General features: G+C 43.3%; 1 protein-coding gene across 1 annotated transcript; it reads right to left on the reverse strand.

Moving 5' to 3' along the window:
* Window positions 1-1096: 1096 nt before the first annotated feature.
* LOC134203990 (uncharacterized) lies at window positions 1097-21624 on the reverse strand. Its single transcript, XM_062678823.1, has 9 exons — window positions 21608-21624; window positions 21037-21537; window positions 4241-4413; window positions 3545-3735; window positions 2786-3478; window positions 2465-2722; window positions 1726-2402; window positions 1433-1654; window positions 1097-1391 (listed from the first exon to the last, which is right to left on the reverse strand). The coding sequence occupies exons 1-9, from the start codon at window positions 21622-21624 to the stop codon at window positions 1097-1099; spliced, it is 3027 nt and encodes a 1008-aa protein (XP_062534807.1).
* Between the last annotated feature and the right edge of the window lie 244 nt (window positions 21625-21868).

Below are 21868 nucleotides of genomic sequence, written 5' to 3' on the forward strand. Positions count from 1 at the left end.
GTGTATAAACAACCATTAACAAATGGTGTGATGGTGTTTGTTTGCATGGACATAAAAGGCGAATTCAAAAGACCCCTTTTTGAAAAAAAACCTGATTCGGATTTCCTTACACACAAATTATTCAAAGCAACAGTCGATAGGGTGATGTATGTAGTTTGAAATTCAATGGCACTCTCATCCTTTCACGATCATGTTCGGTCGCACGATCCTTGGTAAAATACAAAACATTGGATATCAAAATCATAATCTTTCACTCAATTTCAATTTAATTCGATTTAATTCACCACAATGCAGCCACGCCAAATCATCACCATCATTCTTCCGCTGCAACTACAGGTAACATTGGAACCGATTTCTTTTAACTAAAAGTCCAGAACGAGTGCACTTTACACAGCTTATCTAATCAGTGTCTGTGTATTTACTTGTGAGTGACTGTGTTTGTTTGTATATTTATTCGATTTGTGTATTCTTCTTGTGAGTTATCTACCGATAGACGAGTTTATGTTTCTTTTCCGTTCATTTATCATCATTGCTGCTAATATTTTTTTCATTTAGAGTATTGTTCCTTTCGAACAGTAACATGTTTGCACAGTAGTTTTAAAAAAATATTTGGCTAGTTGCTTTCCCATTTCAGCTTCCATTCTCTCGCTGCCTTACGCTCGTCGCGATGCGAACAAACAGCCCTGAATTACCCTTTGAAGTCTACTTAAAAATAGTCATGTAATAGAAAACTAAGAGATTGAATCACAAGATTTTTGTAGAATAAAAATCTCACAAACGCTTAAAAAGATCTCCCTATGGTAATACTTGGTTTCATAATAGTTTCTCAATCTGCACGGTGTGCGAGACAGTTTCACGCGTCTCCTTTTCTATACAACTCATCCACTTCATCTCTGTCATCAATCAGTTTGTCTCATATTGGTTTAGCCTATAGAAATCACTTTCGCATTAGGACCCACCTGTGGCGGTGCGGCGTCGGCGAGGGGGGTGTGAAGGGCGTTCAACAGTACGCCAGGTCGTCCATGTCGACGTAGACAACATGTCACACGGTCGTTTCCCGGTCCACGTGGATGTATTCGACCGGGTGAAGTGCGTGTCAGGAGTCCGGATCGAAGAACAGCGGTTCCTTCTTGTAGTCCTTCTTGGAGAGGGTTCCATTCAGGGAGCTGGGTGCCGTCTTCAACTTCTCGTTGGATTTCCGGCGCTTCTTGACCATGGCAAGGACGCAGAAAATGAAACAGGCGCACAGGGGCTGCGGCGAGGCAACCGAAGGCGGCAAAGATGCCTCCGGAAGCTCCATCAGTCGGCTGCCACATCCCCTGTCCGCTTTCGTCGAATCCTGATGGACAGTTTGGCTGACCTGCGTTAACAAAATTTCAGATTCAATAATGCTGAGTTGAATTTCATAAAAAAGAGTAGCTTACCATTGCACCACAAATCACTGCTGATGCAGGCGTTGATTTCCGGGCACTGGTGTTCGCACTCGGACTCCCGCGGAAAAAGGCCAAACTCCAGCAGGGTATCGTTGCCTGTTGTGTTGGTCTGTTGCTCCAACTGCTGTATCAGCGATGCCTTCGTATGCTGAATCTCCATCCAGGAAAATGCAATGCTGCCACTTTCCTTGTGAATCGGCTCCAGAACCAAGTTGACAGGCCTGCTTGAGTAGAATAAGACATGCGATTGCAAATCAATATTTGGTAAAACTTTCCCTCGAACTTCACCTACCTATCTGAACTGAGGAATGGTTGACTGCTTAACCAGTCTTCGGAAAAGATGTGCAACTGACTTGCTCTACTGGACGGAGCAGATGGACAGATAACCTGCACGAGTTTCAGTGGTTTCCCACTGTACACCATAAGCCTGTTGCGCGTGTTGCACTTTGAAAACTCGTCCTGGACTGGTTCAATCGCCAATAAACTTCCCCACGTTCGCACAAACAGACTCCGATCCTGCTGCTGGGCCTCAATATACCAAGGAAGCCCGTCGCAGCTTGCCTCGTGCGTTCGCAGCGGATAACTGACTTCATCTTCCCCGCCTGATCCCCGCAGGAACAACCGCTTCCGACACTCGGGAACTCGTATAAAATCATAAGAAGCGTGGAAATAGATATCGGCGAAGTCTTCGGATATGTTCAACTTTGTCACCACAAAAGTCAATTCCAGTGTGCGAGAGTTGGAGATAAACGTCAGCGGGGAGTTGTAGGAGCTGCTGGTGTTGTCACAGAAACACCCGAGCGGTATCTTGACGTCCTTGTACGGAACGTCGAAAATCCGTAGCTCGCCTACTCGACCATCCAGATTGGTTTCCGAAGGAGCGCAACGGGCTCTTCCCGTGTGGCCGTCGGATTCAGTTATGCAGGATTCAGACTCACCGAATGATACATTGTACAACTCGATGCGAACCTGAAACATTTGACAACGATGTTATTCCAACCAAAATCTTTTCACGTTAGCCAAAAACCCACCCTTTCTCCTACGGAAGCTTCGAATCGGTACAAACAGGAGATGTTCTTCGCTCCACCTCGACCATGAAGAAAAGCATTCCGTGGCGATTGAAACTCTCCTTTTCTCTTGCGAAACACTCTCGAACACAGCAAAGGAACTTCTTCACCTTTGTGACCCAAATACGGTTCACCACCCAGATCCGTGTCGATGAACTCGTAGTTGATTCCGAAGCTAGACGGAAACAGCGAAGTCCCCGTCATCGTATGGAACTCGATTTTCTGCACGGTTGAAACAAAACAATCAATAATTTTCCCCTCCAATCAACGTTTGAACCAACTTACCAAGTCACTACCCGTGCTGACGTAACTCTCCAGCGGCGTACAGGGGCGCATCCGGCTTCCCTTGGTTTCCAGTGAAACGTGATCGCACAACTTCGGCGATTGATTGTCGTAAAACTCGGCCACCATCCGGCGGTTGCTGCGCGATGACTTGCGCCCAGATCCTCCATGTTCCTTAAACACCTCGTTGTCTTTTCCGTGCCGTGACGCATCCTTGGCTCCCTTTCCCTTGGATGGTTTATCGTGTTGTGCACCGCCGTACACCAGTCCCTTCTCGTTGGACATCCCGAAGCCGGCAGCACTTGCGCCCGAGTGATGCTGCTGTGACGGATGTGAAGGAACTTGGGGTTGGTTGAAAATGCTGTTTACCGTGGGTCCGTAGATGTACTGATCGACGGGATTCCAAACGTTGTCGATGTTGATGGTGAGGCTTTTGCCGTGCTGATTCAACGTTCCGTAGTAAGTTCCCACGGAACGGTTCATCGCCTGTTGATAGAGGGCAGTGGTACTGGTTCCGGCGAATACTGGAGTGGTACCACCACTGCTACCGTACGCTAGCGAGGAAGACGCTGCCGTTTGAGCAGCAGTCGACGACGACGTTGTAATGGATGACGGTGAGGTGGTTTTGATGGGGACGTATGTTCCGGCGCTGTCCCAGATGCGAAGCCGAGTTATCCACGGTAGAGGCGACTCACTCTGTAAGGAAAGTCGGAAGGAAAGGATAAATGGACTGAACGGGGCTTGAGGTTGTTGGGGTCTTACCTTGCCGATAGTTACGTTATCGCTGCTCACGCTCGGCTGCAATACCTGGAGATGATAGCTCGTGAAGGAAATCCATACCAGATCCGAAGGGATGCCGTGGAAGAAATATGTGCACGTCGTATTGGGTGGCAGTGTGTGGCGTGGGCTCAATAGATGGCCCATTCGGCCGCGTCGTGAGAACAAAACCTCGTCTGGACGGTGGAAAGCGAAATAGGAATGCAATATGTTGAGTGGAATACAATTGACTTGGAAACAGTGCGAGAAGTTGTTTAATATATTAGAAGTTAAAACTTAGGTAAAACAAGTTGTAAAATGTTGCAGCCATGTTGCTTAGCCCCTTAAATCGCAAATTCTTCATATGGCATAATTCTTTTAATCGGAATTCTAGTATGTATGTATCGTTAAGTTTGATAATTGCATTAATTCAGGATTAATAATGGCATTCATTTTTCTCTGCAACTATCGACACTTCTGGATGTCTGATACGGTTTACACATTTCAATACAGTTGTTATGTTATGTAGCCTGAAAACTTTAAAATTTCATGTTTAAAATAGCAATTATGAAGATTTTTTCATATAGCGTTCCCAGAGAAGTTAATTACACATTTTTTTCTCAATAAATTGTCAATTTGTCAGTTTTTTCACATCAGATATACTCAAACCCAATAAAAGATGTTTATAATTATTTGACTTACCTGGGCTGGACGCATTGATGTGGAACTCGCACCGATTACCCTGGGCAAAGTCGTACGAGTCCGAGTCGGCGAAAAGGATGTCCACGTCCAGCTCGAACCCCCGATTGGACTGACCGGACTGTAGTGGTGCCGAAAACGGACTTGAATGGAACGCAATCAACATCTCGGGACCCCTGAAAACGAGAGAACGACACAATTGGTAAGTTTACCGCAACTTTAAGATATGGTATACGATAGCAGAGAGGAAACGAACATCAATGCGCATCTGAACTTATTAAAAAATCAATGTCAAGAATCAGATTCTTCTTGTACTCATAGGGGATTAATTCTTGTACTTCATAGTGGAAAACCAATTCCTAGCTATCTAAAACGTTCTAAAACTTAGAAGACTGAAATAATGAATTGCTCCAAGGACTCCAAGGCTCGAAAGGACATTTGGTCGAAAGTGGAATTTTGAATTAATAATCTTGGTACATGTAGTCTAATGACGTTCCGTCGAATGGCTATTTGAAAGAAAAGAATTTCAGTCAATATCAATGAAAAAATAATTGATTATAAAAGTCACATAATTATTGCTCTCATATTATCCAAAGAATTATGAGTTCATTAAAAGAATACATAATATTACAGTCGACTTTCTAAATCTCGATGTTCTACATCTTGCAACAATCTCCCTTGACGCACTCACGTCTATGGAGTGAACGTCAAGACGTCCCTAACTAGCTCACCAAATTTCTCACGGTCGACTTGTAACCTGCTTAAAGGGCCTACGACGCCAAAGAGGCAGAAACGGACATTACCAGGACGAATCAACAAACACGTTGGTAGAAGGAAATTAAAATGAAATACAGATCCTAACGCATTGTTTTTTTTTAATTTAAAAGTTTTTGTTTAGGGTTAGTTAATATAATTAGTAGTGGAGTGGCCGACCGGAGACGTTGAGGCCCATTGTTGGCATGCGATTTAACATACCGTGTCTGCATGCTACCTGGTTTTCGGATGATCGAAGGCCCGCCTCCCAAGGCCGGGCGATGGTGGTAATTATGGCGTACGTTTCCCGCTGACAGGTGATTTTGCTTGTACACGGAGGCTGGCGAAAGCAGGCCAATCACACTGCCGAATACGGCATAACCAGAGTGGCCAGATTATATTTTGATAAATCGGTAGCTTGACTGTAGAAAAATCGGTAGTTATCGATAGGCCGGAAAAGTATCAAATTATATGAAATGGCATAATTAAGGCGCATTTAGCCTCATGTTGAAAAATTTCATTTAAAGTTTTTCAAAGATTTACATTACAATTGAGAAGTTCATTCTTGAGAGGAAGGTTTTATTGTGTGTTGTTATGTATTTCACTGTTAGAGGTAAAATCAGTAATGATTATCAGATTAAAATCAAATTACCTATACTTTATAATTTGAATCTGAACCTATACAAGAACATAGTTCGTGGTTTGTTCAGCAGTGTTCTTTTTAAGTTTGAAATCAGTTTGCTGCTCAGAATAGTTCAACTTTTGTAAAGTGGAATGATCTGATTGCCATATAACAATGCATTTGCAAAAAAATCGAATTTCTTGATTTATTTGAGGTACGAACGTACGAAACCCCAGAAACCGCAGAACTTAGGAGGCGGTATGATAGCTTCAGGTATTTGAATTTCACTGACATAATGATGATTCTAAATGGTCTTCTGAGAAAATGCACATGAATGTTTTTTTCACAGTTTTAAAATCAATATCGCAGAACAATCTGAATGAATGTTGATTTTACTCTAAGTATTTCCAAAGTTATTGGCGGACCGGAGCGGAAGAATAGTTGAAAACATTTGAATTTGGTTGAGAAACATCACACTTAATTGTTTCTACGCTTCAACGAAAAAGCTTTCAATCTAATAGAAATCTCAGGCAAATCTAAATTTTGAAAAAAAAAAAAAATTAAACTGCAAAAACAAAATATTGGCGGGCAAAACTGCCTTAGCTCCAAACAATCCTAATTTATGAAAGTTAGTGGAAATTTTCGTAGAGAAATGCCCATAACATTACTGTTCAAGTTAGGGGGCAAGCTAGATTAAACGAGACGTGCGATGCGACGCGACGCGACAGTGCAATTTGACAGCCTGTTGATAATGATTGTTATTCTTTTGCGTGAGTCGCGTCTCTTATTGTTAAATATTGAACAAACCTGGAGATATTTTTAAGTAATAAATGCAGAAGATCCTCGAGCCATCTTTATCAAGAATGCAGTAATATCCGAGCATATGACAAGTGCTCAGTCATCATTGAAAAGCAATATGAAAAAAATAGTACCCGGGAGATCCTAGCTACGATCTGGCGATGAGCTAAACTATATGATGTCAGTAGCCTGGTAATATCGCAAAAAACGCAAAAGATAATTATTCAATACTCTGACCCGGTTTTTATTCTATACTAGCAGACCCAACGAACTTCGTTTCGCCAAAAATTGATTTTTTCTATGATTAGTTCTCGAGTTATGAAGAAATTGGTGTTTCATTTGTATGGGAGCCCCCTTTTCCAAAGGTGGGAGGGGTCTCGAACCATCATTAGAACCTTCCCCGGCCCTAAAAACCCCTGCATACAAATTTTCACGCCAATCGGTTCAGTAGTTTCCGAGTCCATAAGGGTCAGACAGACAGAAATTCATTTTTATGTATATAGAAGAAGAAGAAGAAGAAGATATGTGAATTGAGATACAGATTTAAAGACAAAATTATTCTGATTCAATTTGGCTGCGTCGCTGGAGCACTTACTGAAAAGGGTCGCCAACGACCAGCGACGTAGTTGAGACAACCCGCATAGTTCTGGACTATTACATTACTGTCTCCTAAATAATTCAAAACTATTCCAAACAATACTTGTACAACAGTATGAATCATCTATAGCAACAATACGTCTACACTACTCCAGATTGTTTCAACAATACGATAGATGGTATTTCACAAATTTACAATATGTGGAAAGGGCGGTTAAGTTATGTTACTATAAAAAATCGGTCATTTTCTCGAACAAAATTTTCAACATATTATACAACATAATGTTGAGATATCATCCACTTTAGAAGATTCGAACAATAAGTCTTATTTTGAATTTATAATCGTAGCATATCAGAAGAATTTGTACAACGGTACCCCTTGCGTTTAGTTATTGCTTTTTAATTTTATTTTCAATTTCTTTCAATTTAATAATAATTTATTTCTACTTAAATATTATTTTCAAATCCTGTATATTAACAATTATTATAATTACCTAACAAAATTTGAATGATGTTTTCATAAGATAAGGCCATTGAATGATGCTTTCATAAGTCGAGTTTAGTACAATTTCATTTAATTCCACCACATCGTATCACTTTTACATATAAGTATTTCGACCTCAACTGTAAGGCAGTCCCCAGTGTCTTGTGCTTGACTCGACTAGTCGAGTCGAGTCGAGTCAAGTATGAGACACTACAGAAGGAACAAAATAGACCCCATCTCGCGGTCCCCAGCAATTCCTATCCCTACCCCCGTCGTCCTGGCCGGGGTACGAGCAACCTTAGGGAAGATCGGGTAACCAACCCCGGTGGGAACTACTGTCGTACGCTGACAGGGAAAGATGGGTGGGTTTGCTCCTCTCCGGTGGTGTAAATTGGATCGAACGTCTGTTCTTCATGTTAGAAGCGGTTCACTACAGCTTCTGTCCCCTATGTTAGGGGTTGATCATCGTCCGAGTGTCAGCGAGGGACTCTAAGCAAAATTGTGCACCATGGTCCACCGGAAATTTAGGCGGAATGCGAGGCAGCCTTAAAAAACAAGCAACGAGTACTTAGCAAGAGAATAATAAGTGCAAATCAATCAAACTTACCATTATTAATTCCATTCGGTTGGAATCTTAGCAGCACACTTTTCTACTGCTTACACGGGTTATTTGAACTAAACTTGTGTTTTTTAACAAAACATATGGTGCACGGAATGAAAAGTGTCAAAATCTTTTGATAATCGGATTATATACAATTATTCATCAACTGTTCTCTGAACTTTAACCATATGTGTTGGTGTGCAAATGATGTAGTTCATAATCCAATGCTGAAAAGCAATTATGGTCTTAATATAAATGAACAGCAACGTAAATGTTAACGGTGTGTATTGAAATGAGTTTATAATAAGAACATTATATGAGATGGTTTTTTTCTATGCGGGAAGTTCATACATATTCTTGATTTTATCTGCATTGACAATACACCCGATTCTTTTTTTACACGGATTATTTTTACACGGATTTTTTTCACACGGCACGCATCCCCCGTGTAAAAATAGAATCGGGTGTATTAGATTGCCTGGGAATTGACTGAAATCATTTAAATCTTTATGATGATGATGGCGTAATGAAAATCGGTAGTTCTCGGTAGGAATTTTAAAAAATCTGTAGTTTTCGATCTTTCGTCTGTGAATCGGTAGGTGAGTCAAAAATCGGTAGGACTACCGAGAAATCGGTAGGTCTGGCCACCCTGGGCATAACGCCGCCGGTGTTGGTGGTTGCGGTTGGACGCGGAGATTTTCTTCGGCTGGGCCTTACCTTAGGCAGACCGAGCACACTGCCGAATGCGGCACAACGCCGCTGGGGTGGGTGTTTGTGGTTGGACGCGGAGACTGGCGAAGGCAGGTTGAGCACACTGCCGAATACGGCAAAACGCCGCCGGTGCCGGAGGTTGTGGTTGGACACGGAGGCTGGCGAAGGCAGGTTGAGCACACTGCCGAATACGGCAAAACGCCGCCGGTGCTGGAGGTTGTGGTTGGACACAGAGGCTTTCTCCCGGGTATTGTGGCCTCGCCGAACGCCGCAGGTAGGGTTAGGGTTGACCACGTGGATTTCTCCGGGCACTTCCGCCGAAAATTGTCGGATGACGAACGACTCAAGCCAAATGATTGGGGTACCGCCGGATGGCCACCAGGCACGGTTAGCCAATAACGGCTGAAAGCCGCCCAAGCGAATAACGACCACTGAAGCCATCCCGTGGAACGTGAGTTTACAGACGCCACGACAGGCCTTGGAAAACACTCGGCGATACGCGGCTTGGATCCCTATCCGAGGACTCTCGTCTTGAATCGTAATGTCCGGGGGTTTCTCGATGCTCGGGTCCCGGTCTCAAACGTTTTCACACGCGGTTTTTATAAACGCGTTCAAAAGAAGGTCGTAGTTTTTCTTCCGTCTTGATCGTAGCTTGGTATCGGATCGACTGACCCCGATCTCACACCTTGCTCGTTGATTGTCTCTATTTCTCCCTTCCTTCCATTCAGTCTCGGATTTTAGGGGTACCGCGGTTTCGCCTCGGTAGACTTGTGCCACCGAGCAGGGGTGTGCGAAGCATTAGTGTTTTACAGAATAGTCTCATAAATTTAAGATTTATGTGTTTATTCGTGGCCTAACAAGATACTGCTTGCGAAGTCTTACAAATATTGTTGGTGGGTGGGTATATATATTATATGTCTATAAATGCAAACCCATCAGGGCTGCTGGTCGTCCTTGTTAACATCAACAATCTCAACAATCTCTGTGTCCTGTGTCGATGGTTTCCTCAGTCCCTTCAATCTACACACATATGAGCTTTCTACATCTCGATAACCTCCCTATCTCGATACCTTTTCATCTCGATGTGTTCTGATTATATTTTGTTCAGGATTCACTCTCCCTATGTTGATATGTTCAAATTTTTAGACTACTAGACCATATTTGGACAATAACAAACACATCAACAACAGGAAACGACATTTGTTTTGTTGTCGTTTTCCATAGCAACGAGCTTTTTTTGAATCTAGTACCCATCTAAATTTTCCTTCCATTCCTTGATCTCTCCTTATCTTGATGGTCTCTTCAATATTGAGATGTGGAGAGGCGACTGTATTGTATAACTATTTTCAGAAGAGAAATATTTCCAGAAAGTATCATTGAAAAGAATAGGAAAACCATTTCCATTCGACCAAAATTTCCCTTCGATTGGTTATCCTTTTTTCATCAAAAGCCAAATGTCCAAATGTCATTAGATTAAATGTCAATCCACGAGATGTTCCAAAGCCGACTACGATGAAGTACACCCAGGTTTGGTTTTGGCGTTAACAACGAGTTAACGCCATGAAAAAACTCATAAAAAATCAAAGTAAATTCAGGTGTTAATAAAAAAACTGTGAAAGTTCGGGTTAACCGAGAAATTAATGAATTCCAACCGCGAAAAAAAAACCAAAATAACATTGATATCATTGTTTTTCGACCATTTGCCGTAAAATAGAATAGAGGCTATCTCACCATCAGTACCTAATATTTTCCTAGGATCTCTAGAAATTTCTGTTGGCTCAGGTGAAAAAACCTTATTGGCTTCCGTATTTGTTTCTTCTGCTGCTGATGGAACTTCCAAACGTCTTCCTAAATGTCTTATTCGGAAAAATGTCCTACTTGGCCAAATCTCCTATTCGACCAAATCTCCTATAGAGGTGTGCGCCGCTCCGATATTCGTCGGCGGCGGCGTTTGGCAGAATTTTGGTCGGCGGCGACGGGTTTTCGGTGTCACGCCGAAAGTCATTTAAGCTGGCGGCGTGAATCGGCGTGGCGATTTTTTAAATACGCTTCTTTAAAAAAAATGTTTCGGGATATTTTCAAGACTGTTATTTTCGAAAGAAAAAACTTCTTCATAAAATTCTATAAGTTTTTCCTAAAATTAAAAATTATTTTCAGATTTTCCACGGGAAATCAATTTGAAGTTTCGAGAAATCTTTGGAATTACTAAGATAGGCTCTTTAGAATTAACAAATGAAAGTGTTTAGAATTTCAGCAAAAATATCGTAGCAATTTACATGAGAAACAGCAGAGTTTCCACGAGAAATTGTTCTTAACTTCTACAGGAAAATCTTCGGAAGTTCACGGAAAAATCCAGTTGAGTATATTTCAAGATTCGCACAGACACTTCTTCATATTTGTAGGAAAGGGCGGCTGGTAGAATGGTTGTTTTAACGTTGGCTTTCTTAGTGTAGAATAATTAAGGCGACTAGTTTGGTTTCACGCGAAACTCCAAGAATTTTTCAAGGAAATTTCTCTCGAATATTCATGAGAAATTCCCCGGAATTTTAAAGGAAACTTGTGGGAAGGGTTGTTCAAAATGTAGATTTCAATAAAAGAAATCTTTGGATTTCAACGGAAAATTGTTCGGAATCATTGGATTTCTACAGGAAATTCCTTGTACAGTAGACGTATGATAACTGAAAGGCATTTAACTGCAATTCGATAGTTGCATCAGCTTTGCAGTTATCGGACTAGCTGCATTACACTGCACAATCAGGTGCATTTCATCTGATGTCGTCTGGCAATCGTTTGACGTCTAGAATGCGTCGCAGTTTGCCCTAGCCCTAGCGTTTGGCCGAATAGGTCATCAGTTCGAAAATGCCGTTTGGTCGAAATGGTCGTTCGACAGAATGGTCCATTTGGCCGAAAATATCGTTTGGACCAACAGGTCATACGGCCAAATGTTAATAACTGAACTGATAATTTAGTCAAAAATATTCATCCGTTTGGCCTAATGAAATTTACGGCGAAGAGGACTTTTTGTAAAACGTCCGTTGAACGAAATTTCGTATCCTCTTTACTTTTTAAGTCGATACTTGGTCATCTAACAAAATCCCATTAAGTCGAACTGAACGAAACTGTTATCATGTCGAAAATGGTTTGTCCAAAAATGTAGTTTGACCGAAAGCGACATACAGCCGAAATGGATATTCACCTGAACTGGTTATTTGGCCAAAAAAATACTTTAACCGAATAGAACATTTGACCGAAAGTGCCCTTTGGTAGGAATAGTCATTTGGCCCAGAAATGTCCTTTCTGCAAAACAACCCTTTCGACCAAACGGCATTTTTCTGCCAAATGATCTATTCGGATAAACGTCATTTTGGCATAATGGCATAATTTTTTTAGACAAATGGCTCTTTCGGCCAAATGACAATTCTTACCGAAAGACATTTTTGGTTAGATGATCTATTCGGTCAAACGACTTATCCGGCCGAACGGCATTTGCAGGCAAACTACCTGTTAGGGCAAACAACTTTTTACAAGTCCGGTCAAATGTCTCTTTTGGCTGTACGTCACTTTCGGCCAAACTACATTTTCGGTCAAAACAGTTTTGACCTGATAACAGTTTCCGTTAAACGTTTAGTTTTGTTAATGGTACTTGGCTAGATGCCTTTTGGTCTGAAGGCCAGTATCGACTTTAAAGTAGAGGCTACGAAATTTTGTTCAATGGTCAATTGACAAAAAGGCCATTTAGCCAAACGAGTGGCCATTCTTGACCATATTACCATTGACATTGACATTTTGCCAAATGGCCCGAAAAAAATCCATTTTGGCTAAACGGCATTATCGGCCAACGATCGTTTCAGCCAGATAACCTGTTAAGGCAAACGGCTTTTTCGGCCAAATTACCAGTTCGGCCGCCTGTCGCTTTCGGTCAAATTTTTCGGTGGAATTTCCCAAGAAGTTCTTATCGAAAATAGAAAGAATTCTCTGAAGAAATATAAAAAGATCCCTAAAATCTCCGAGCATTTTTCCGTTCACATTCACGTTCAAGATTGAGGAAGTCAACGTTAAACCATCCCTTTTACCAGTCCCACTTTTCTGTGTAAATTTCAAAGAATACTCAAAAGAAACTCAATAGGAGCTTTCCGTAGATATTCTGAATATATTCCTGTAGAAATTTGGAACAACTTCCCGTGAAAACTCTGAAGAGATGTCATGTAAATTCCAAACAATTTTCCTTGGTAACTCTATAAGAGCTACTCTTGGTAATTCCAAAGAGTTCTCGAAACTTGAAAGTAGTTCCTGTGGAAAATCTGAAAATAATTTCCAAATGAATATTCAGTAAAAACTTGAAGAATTTTCTGGGGAAGTTAATCAAATTTTCGAGGTGAAATTCAAAAAATTCTCCCGCCAATATTTTGAAAACATTCAAAATGTCCAATTCAGCCAAACGAAACTTTCGACCGAATGTCCTTTTAACCAAACGACTATTTCGGCCAAAGGGCATATGCGGCTATCGAGCTATTTTTCCTACCGATTTTTTCAGCCAAAAGAACTGTTCGACTAAATGACATTCATGGCAAAATAACTTTAAGCTAGATACCCTAGCAAAGTCATGTTTTCAGACTTGATATGAGAACATATAGGAAACATATTTTGACTTTGACATCAATTTGTTTTCAAATATGAATCATCATGATTGATTAGATATTCTTTTTTCATTTTGCTGTATATTACTTAATTGAATTATACAACTGATATCAAACTATGTACTTATTTTGTTATCGGAAACCAATATCAAAATTAGTTTACGATTTGTTCTCATCGACAGCAGGCATAGTTTGTGATGTCACAGTAAGACTTTTCTGCTATACGTTTTGTTACTTTAACCGTTAAAAGATATCAAATTAAATATTAAATATTGAAAATCACAACATTAAAACAAGTTATCGATTTGCTCTCCAGCTTTGCGCGGGTACGCTCCTACTAGTCTTTTTGGTTAAACGACATATTTGGCCAAACAACTTTCAGTCTTCGGCCAAAGGACGACCTTTTTCCGTTCAAAAATTCAATTTCGATGAGATTTTTTTTTGGATTCCAACGAAAAATCCTTCGCAATTTCCACACGAAGTTTTGCTTAGTTTTTACGGAGAGCTTTTCTAAATTTTAACAAAAAATTATATGGAATTTTCATGAAAATCATTGGTATCTTCACGAAAAATTATCTAAAGTTCCAACGTGTAGAGATTTATCAGTTAATTATAAGGAAATTCCACTGAATCTTCGGAATTTACACCGGATTTCTTCAATTTTGTTTGAAAAATTTGAAACGGCGGCACGCCGATGCAAAAATGTCGGCGGCGGCATGCCAAAACTGTCGGCGGCGGCATGGCGCGGCGTCGCACACCTCTGCTCTCCTATTTGGCTAAATGTCCTATTTGGCAAAATCTCCTATTCAGCCAAATGTCCTATTCTGTCAAATGTCCTATTCGGTCAAATGTCCTATTCGGGAAAATGTAATACTCGGCCAAATGTCCAATTCGGCTGAGTGTCCTATTCGGCCAAATGTCCTATTCCACCAAATGTCATATTCGGCCAAATGTCCTATTCGGCCAAATATCTTATTCGGCCAAATGTCCTATTCGGCCAAATGTCCTATACAGCCAAATTTCCTATTCGGGCAAATGTCCTATTTGGCCTAATTTCCTCTTCGGCCGAATGTCCTATTCGGCCAAATCTCCTTTACGGCCAAATGTCCTGTTCGACCAAATGTTCTATTCGGCCAAATGTCCTCTTCAGCCAAATATCCTATTCGGCCAAATGTCCTGTTCAACCAAATGTTCTATTCGGCCAAATGTCCTCTTCGGCCAAATATCATATTCGATCAAATGTCCTATTCGACCAAATGTCCTATTCCGCCAAATGACTTTCGGCTTAATGGTCTGTTTGCCTTCCGCCAAACGGCTCTTCCCCATAAGCATTTAATTTATGCTGTTGGGAGAAATTTCGTTCCGGACGAAGAGCAAACACCTCTTGCAAGTAGGTCTTTTTGACACAGCTTCAAAGCTGAAATTTAGTTTATTTAGTTCATTATTTAATCCATTTTTTAATAATCGTAAGCACTTACATTTGGTGTTTTTTGTGATTTGTCCGTTTAGGTTAAGCTATGCTTTCGTTTTTTACTCTCCCTTTCCTAGATTTAACACGGTATAATAATATAGATAATAAGCCAATATAAACATATTTTAAGCATAGAATATAATATTACCTTTTAAGACTATTAATTTAAGTAGATTTTAGAACTTTATTTAATTTTAGGGATGATAATAACTTCTGCTCTTTCCTCACTGCATGTGTTAAATCAGTTGACATCTACTTATTCAGATGACGGTTCGTAGCCGTCAAAGTATGATAGATGGTTTCGATAAAGGGCGTACTCGGGACTCACTTCTCATGTTCAAAAAGACGAGGGTTCTCGCCAACATCCTCCCGCCCGTGTAGTTCCGTTACGCCATGTTCCGTAGGGTTTTGTTCCTCCTTCGTTGTGCCTCGTACCTCCAACAGCGCCAACTTGGTGGCCGGTCGGGTCATCAGTCCACGCACTGTTTGTTCCACAGCTCGGCGAACTTGTCCGTCTTTCCCTGGCACAACTTCCGAAATTCTGCCGCGAATCCATCCGTTACGTTTTCCCTCGTCGATTACGATAACTAAGTCCCCGGGCTTCAACGGTCTCACTGGCTGGAACCACTTGGTACGCCGCGTTAGCGTCGGAAGGTACTCGCGCACCCAGCGAGTCCAGAAAGTGTCAACTAGGTATTTCGCCAATCTCCAACTGTCTCGCAATGAACTATGTTCCGGCTCCAAATCTTGAGTTGGTTGATTTATGCCCTGGGTTCCATACAGCAGGAAGTGGTTTGGAGTCAGAGCTTCTTGATTCGATTGGTCGAGAGCGACGTATGTAAGTGGTCTTGAATTCACCACGGATTCCGCTTCCAGTACCACCGTCTCCAAGACTTCGTCGTTAGGGTGACGTGGATGGTCTGCGATCGCCAACATTGCCATCTTTACCGACCCGACCATGCGCTTCCACGGTCCTCCCATGTGAGGTGTGAGGTTGAAGAGCCACCTTTTAACCGAATTCGTAAATGTCGTTGCACAACTTTCGTTTATAGATCGCAGCTGTTCCTTCAACATATTGCTAGCACCCACAAAGTTGGTCCCGTTATCTGAACAGAATGTAGCAGGTGAGCCTCTACGTGCAATGAAACGCCGAATGGCCATCACACAAGACTGGGTTGATAGGCTGTGCACAACTTCGAGGTGCACCGCTCTGATGGACAAGCACGTGAATAGGGCGATCCATCGCTTGACTGTACCGCGTCCTTGCTTCACTAGAACAGGTCCGAAATAATCAAGTCCGGTGTGTGTGTGAACGGCCTGATGAATGGTGTTAGCCGTATGGTTGGCAGTGGTGCCATCATTGGCGCCTGGGGAGTTGCCTTCAGCACACGACAATGTTGACACTGCTTGGCTACCCTCGTTACAAGCGCACGAAGATGTGGGATCTGGAAACGTTGTCTTAGCTCGTTGAAAACTGTTTCGTTGTTTCCATGTAGAAAGCGGATATGGTAGCTTTCAACGAGCAGCATTGTTATTCGATGTTCCTTAGGCAGGAGAACCGGGTATTTTAGATCCGTAGATATTATTGGCGCCGCAGCTATACGACTATTCATTCTGAGTACTCCGTTGTTGTCTAGCATCGGTGACATCTTGAAAAGCAAGCTTGACTTTTCCAGTAGCCGTGATTCTTTCTCTGGGTGTTGGTTGTTGTATTTGATTGTAGCGTATTCATCCGGAAATGCTTCCATTTGTGCTTGTCGCCACAGTAAATCTTCCGCGCTCAGCAACTCCTGCTGCGTTAATGTACCCGTTACCTTCAGGCCGAGAAATCGTTTGGCTGCTCTTACAACGTATGCTGTACTTCGAAGTAATCTCGTCCATTTGGAGAATCTTTCCACCTCTAGGAGGGTGTGTGTTGGAGATAGGCAGCGATGATATAAAAATGATGTTCGCATGTCTTCCGTTGTTGAAAAATCTACAGGCGTATCTTTCATCCAGTTCGCCTCCGAATCCGCTAGGAAGTGGGGACCCGTATACCACCAGTCCGCTTGGTTGAAGCTGGGTTCTTCTTTCCATTTCGTCGCTTGATCAGCCACATTCAGCTTGGACTGAACTTTTCGCCAATCGTTGATGTTAGTCGTGGTTAAGATCTCTCCACTAGGAAGCCAACGAATTGGTGATACCTTCGCGTCTCAGATTTCAGCCACGCCAAAACAGTTGATGAATCTGTCCAGAGATATCGTGCTGAGATTGTAATAGTCAACGCCTTGCAGATGGTGTCCAAGAGACGGCTCCTAGAAGAGCCGCTTGCAACTCCAGCCGTGGGATCGACAATGGCTTTAGTGGCGCTACTTTCGTTTTGGCTGCTATTAGCGAACATCGCGGGACCCCGTTGCAAATGCTCCATAGGTACGCTACGCAGGCGTATGCGTTCTCGCTGGCGTCCACAAAATGTGAATCTGGAACTCTCGTATCTGATTTCGCTACCCGAATAGAAACACCTTGGCACGTTCACTTCCGTTATCTTCATCAGCAGTCTGCTCCACCTACGCCAATCTACCAGAATTTCTCCATTGATCTCCTCGTCCCAATCCAGACCGGCTCTCCAGATTTGTTGCATAATTAACTTTCCGTGGACTACGAAGTGCGCAACCAGTCCCAACGGATCGAACAAAGACATGATCGTACGCAAGTCTTGGCGCTTGGTGGGTACACCTTGTTCACAACAATGTTCTGCATTTCCTCCTTCAAGTTCAACTCGAACGTAAAGACATCCTCTGATGGTTTCCATACCATGCCAAGCACTCGCTCTACATTCGCTTCCAGGTTCATCGACTTTTGTTGGGTTTTGCCGACTTCCCCGATGCGGTCTAGCAATTCGGGAGAATTTGATGCAAAATTCCGGATTTCCATTCCTGCCATAGCATGAACGAGCTTCACGTCTTTTATCAGCTTGACCCCTTCCTCTGCCGTCTCTGTACTATCCAGATAATCATCTACATAGTGATTTTCTATGATGACACGGGCTGCTTCTGGATACCGATCCTCGTGGTCTCTCGCGTTTTTATTTTTCAAATATTGCGCGATGCAAGGCGAGCATGAAGCGCCAAATGTTGCAACGTCCATCACGAATATCTGTGCCGGCTGCCCCGGCTGTTCACGATAGAGGAATCGTTGAGCCTGTCTATCTTCTTGACGGATTCGGAATTGATGAAACATTTCCTTTATGTCTCCACTAAACGCCACGCTCTTCTGACGGAAGCGCAACAAAACTACTGGGAGCGACGTCAACATATCGGGTCCCTTTAACATCATGTCATTGAACGAAACGCCTTCTACTCGTGCTGCTGCGTCCCATATTAGACGAACCTTCTCAGGTTTTCGTGGGTTCCTCACCACCCCAAGTGGTAGGTACCACACCCGTCCGGATTCTGCCGACTCTAACTCTTCGGCCGTGATCCGGTGAGCATATCCTTTGGCAAGGTACTCCTGCATTAACTCACTAACTTTTCCTCGTAGGTGTGCATCTTTCATTAACTTTCGCTCTAACGCTTCCATCCGACGAAAAGCCATGTTGTAGCTGTTTGGCAGAGAAGGCTGATCAGTTCGCCACAATAGCCCAGTTTCCAACCTGCCATCGACTCTTCGGGTATATTTCTGTAAGATCTCTATTGCCCTTTTATCCTCCTCAGATTGTGGACTGTGACTGACAATTGCTTCATCCACCGCCATAAACTGCCTGAACATATCGTGTAATTCCGTTTCTCCCTCGCGTAGCTTCACGTGGTTGTTCATGTGCTCTATTGTACAACTATCTGCCATGCGTTTTCCGAATAGACACCATCCTAGTCGAGTTTTAACTGCAACCAGTTCTCCGGACTTGCTTTCGTGACTCCGGTCAACTCCGATTATAACAAGAGGTGAAGCATTAGTGTAACTCGACAGCGGCAGCTTTCTTAAGTAGGGGTAGTCCACGCAGAGTCTTTCGTAATCTACCGTTTGGCAAGGTAGTTTCAACTGGCTGACCGTTCTAGCGTGCAGTGGAAATTCACTTTCCAAACCGTAACCGGATATAGCGATTTTGATGTGCTGGGATTCTCTCTCGGTCCTCATAATGTTTCCAGTCCAGCCTAGGTGCAATGGATCACTAATTCCCTTTGCGCCCAGCTGTTTAGCAACGTCTGCCTCTACCATTGTTGACGAAGACCCGTCATCTAGGAACGCGTATACGTCTACACTTTTGCCGTTGCAGTGCAGTGTTACCGGAAGATATCGGAGCAATGCACAGGAAGTTGTCGAATGATAATTCTGGTGTTCGACACGTTTTTCCGCTGGTAATGATGATGTGGGTACGCTTGATTCTATGTTTTTAAGGTGTAGCAACGAATTATGGCGCATTCGGCAGTCTCCAACTCCGCATTCTTGTTTTGACCGACAAGGCCAGGAGCGATGAGGGACTAGGCATAATCTGCACAATCCTTTTTGTCGTAAAACTTTCCATCTCTCATCCACCGTAAGTCGCTTGAAGGGTGGGCACTCAGCGATGCGATGGTCGTTTTTTTCACAGTATATGCAGGGTTTAGGTGTTATACTTTTGGACTCAATTGCAGATGTCCCAGATACAGTCGAAGTTGCTTGATGGACGAATAGTTTTTCCTTCACCGGTTTCTCCCTTCTTACCCTTTCATGTTTACACACGACCGGTTGCCCCACATCATTTAATAGAGTCACGTCACTGGCCATCGTAACTAGATCCTTCATGAACTCGTTGAAAGTCGCCAGGTTGACAGTGTAGTAATGACGCTTAAAAGAGGCCCATTGAAGTTTGAGATGTGGCGGAAGTCTATCCACTAGCTCCTGCAAGAGCATAGGGTTGCTAATATGCTGGTGTTGTTGTGCGATTATCATGTGCTCCACTAAGTTCCCTACGCCCATTCCAAATTTGATCAGGGTTTTCAGATCTCCCCTCGTGGAGATGGAATTTCACGCATCCGCTAACAGGGCATGGATGATCACTTCTGGCCTTCCGTACAGTCGCTCCAATGTTGCCATAACGTAGGGAACTGATTCTGGAATCAGCAAACGACTTCTCACGCTCTCCAGAGCATGTCCGCGTAAGCATCGCTGAAGTCTCGCCAAGTTTTCGGCGTCGTTGTAGCCACATGCATCGGTAGAGTTGGTGAAGGAGCTCAGGAAAAGTGGCCAGTCTTGAGGATCTCCAGCAAACACGGGCAACTCCTTCGGAATAACTTGGCGGGCGGCCATTTGTTCGGATGTGGGTCCACGGCGAGAAATTGCGTGGTTCAAGATTCGTGACTGCACCGGAACTGATTGCTCTGATGGATTATACTGGTGATTTTGTTCCAACGGTATCCCATCCGCCGTCCGTCCCGAAGCCTGGAACGTTTGATATCCTTGTTGATCCCCAAGCATAGTGGAGCTTGGGATATTACATCGCTGTAGTCCCGTTTGCGGCAGAAGCTCGGTAGAATTCAGCAAAAAATCCGGTTGGCGTTGTGATGACTGGAAGCGCGTTGTTGATGTGTGCTGTAGATCTGCCGGCCGCAGTTGGGCACCATTTGCCACAGATGCTGCTGTTGGTTTTCCTAAACTGCTCGTACCCTGGCGGAGGCTGACTCACTGCTTGATTTCGAACACTTGACACTGTAAACTGCTCACGTTCAGAAGTTGTTTGAATTCCTTGGGGATTTGAAACACTGAACTGCGCAGACGGTGGCAAAGATAGAAAATTTCTCGTTACACTGACCCTATGCCTTTGATCAGCTACATTCAGCCCCGGGGAGGTTCACCGGATGGCTTGGTAGTGCCCACAGAGAAATTGTGTGCTAATTAACCCTGAACTATTCCTAGCAAGCTTCCTGATTTTTTTTGGTTTTCTTGTGACCTTATCTGATTAGCTACGCTTTTTTTGTTGCTCCTACTACAGGTGTACTAGTCTGAGCAGCCTCGGCTATAGGCTGTAATCTAACGTGTAATGTGCTTACATTAGTTCTCACCTGATTCGCTGTTGACCGTTTTGTTGCTCCTACTACAGGTGTACTAGTCTGAGAAGCCTCGGCTATAGGCTGTAATCTAACGTGTAATGTGCTTACATTAGTTCTCACCTGATTCGCTGTTGACCTGTATTGATGGAGGTTTTACCTTGCCCTCCTGCGCGTGACGTCATGGCAAAATGATTGTCGTTCGGGGCGGTTCCCTTATCATTCCGTGTCTGATGGTCTCGCTGCGATTCAATAGAAACTGGTACCACCGTCTGCTGGTGTACTAAAGGAACAATTCCGGTTGGTGGTCCCTGTCCTGGACCAATTCGTTCGGTTTTGGATACGGTCGCATCAAGTCGTACTCCTGAAGTGGTAGAGGTAAATCGTCTCTCATTGTCCACGCCTAGCACTCGGACTGCCGTCGACGACGCGTTGAAATCGGCCTCAACAGGCCGGCAGGTCGGTAGGATTTCTGGAGCAGCTGTGGTCCCAGCCCCTGTTACGATCGCCACTGGTGTAGTCTGGTTTTCGACGGGTTCGAACGGTGTCGCTACATCACACTCGGAGGTGACCGTTGCAGCCTCGATATACTCCTCTGAAGCGGTTGTTGGATGCTGTTGGGAACTAGTAGACGTTGTGGGAACGATGTGAGCCGACGTGGTAGCTACTGAGTTGTTTGCTCCGTCTGTCCGACCCGACGCATCGACCCATTTCCTAGTGTTATCGCGAGCTTGTGTGGCGCTTATTCTGCTCCTGATGCTGCGATTCTCTTCTTCTAGCTGCTCTTCTAGAATGGCCAACTGCTGTCTTTTAAATTCGATTTCGACCTGACGTCTTAAGCGCTAAAACTTCTCCGCAACTCTTTGAGGAGGTTTTGTTTTTCTTTTTCCAACTGTTGGAGACGCAATGCTGCTAGAGCAGAGCTACGGCTGGTTTGTGACAATGATTGGGAACG

This window comes from Armigeres subalbatus, unplaced genomic scaffold (assembly GCF_024139115.2).
Source record: "Armigeres subalbatus isolate Guangzhou_Male unplaced genomic scaffold, GZ_Asu_2 Contig316, whole genome shotgun sequence".
Classification (NCBI taxonomy): Eukaryota; Metazoa; Arthropoda; class Insecta; order Diptera; family Culicidae; genus Armigeres; species Armigeres subalbatus.

Coding starts and splice junctions, on each gene's coding strand:
- LOC134203990 (XM_062678823.1), bottom strand. Junction 4,414..21,036: donor ACAGGTCAACAGCGAATCAG/GTGAGAACTAAT, acceptor TCTCGTTTTCAG/GGGTCCCGAGATGTTGATTG. Junction 3,479..3,544: donor ATAACGTAACTATCGGCAAG/GTAAGACCCCAA, acceptor CTTTCCTTACAG/AGTGAGTCGCCTCTACCGTG.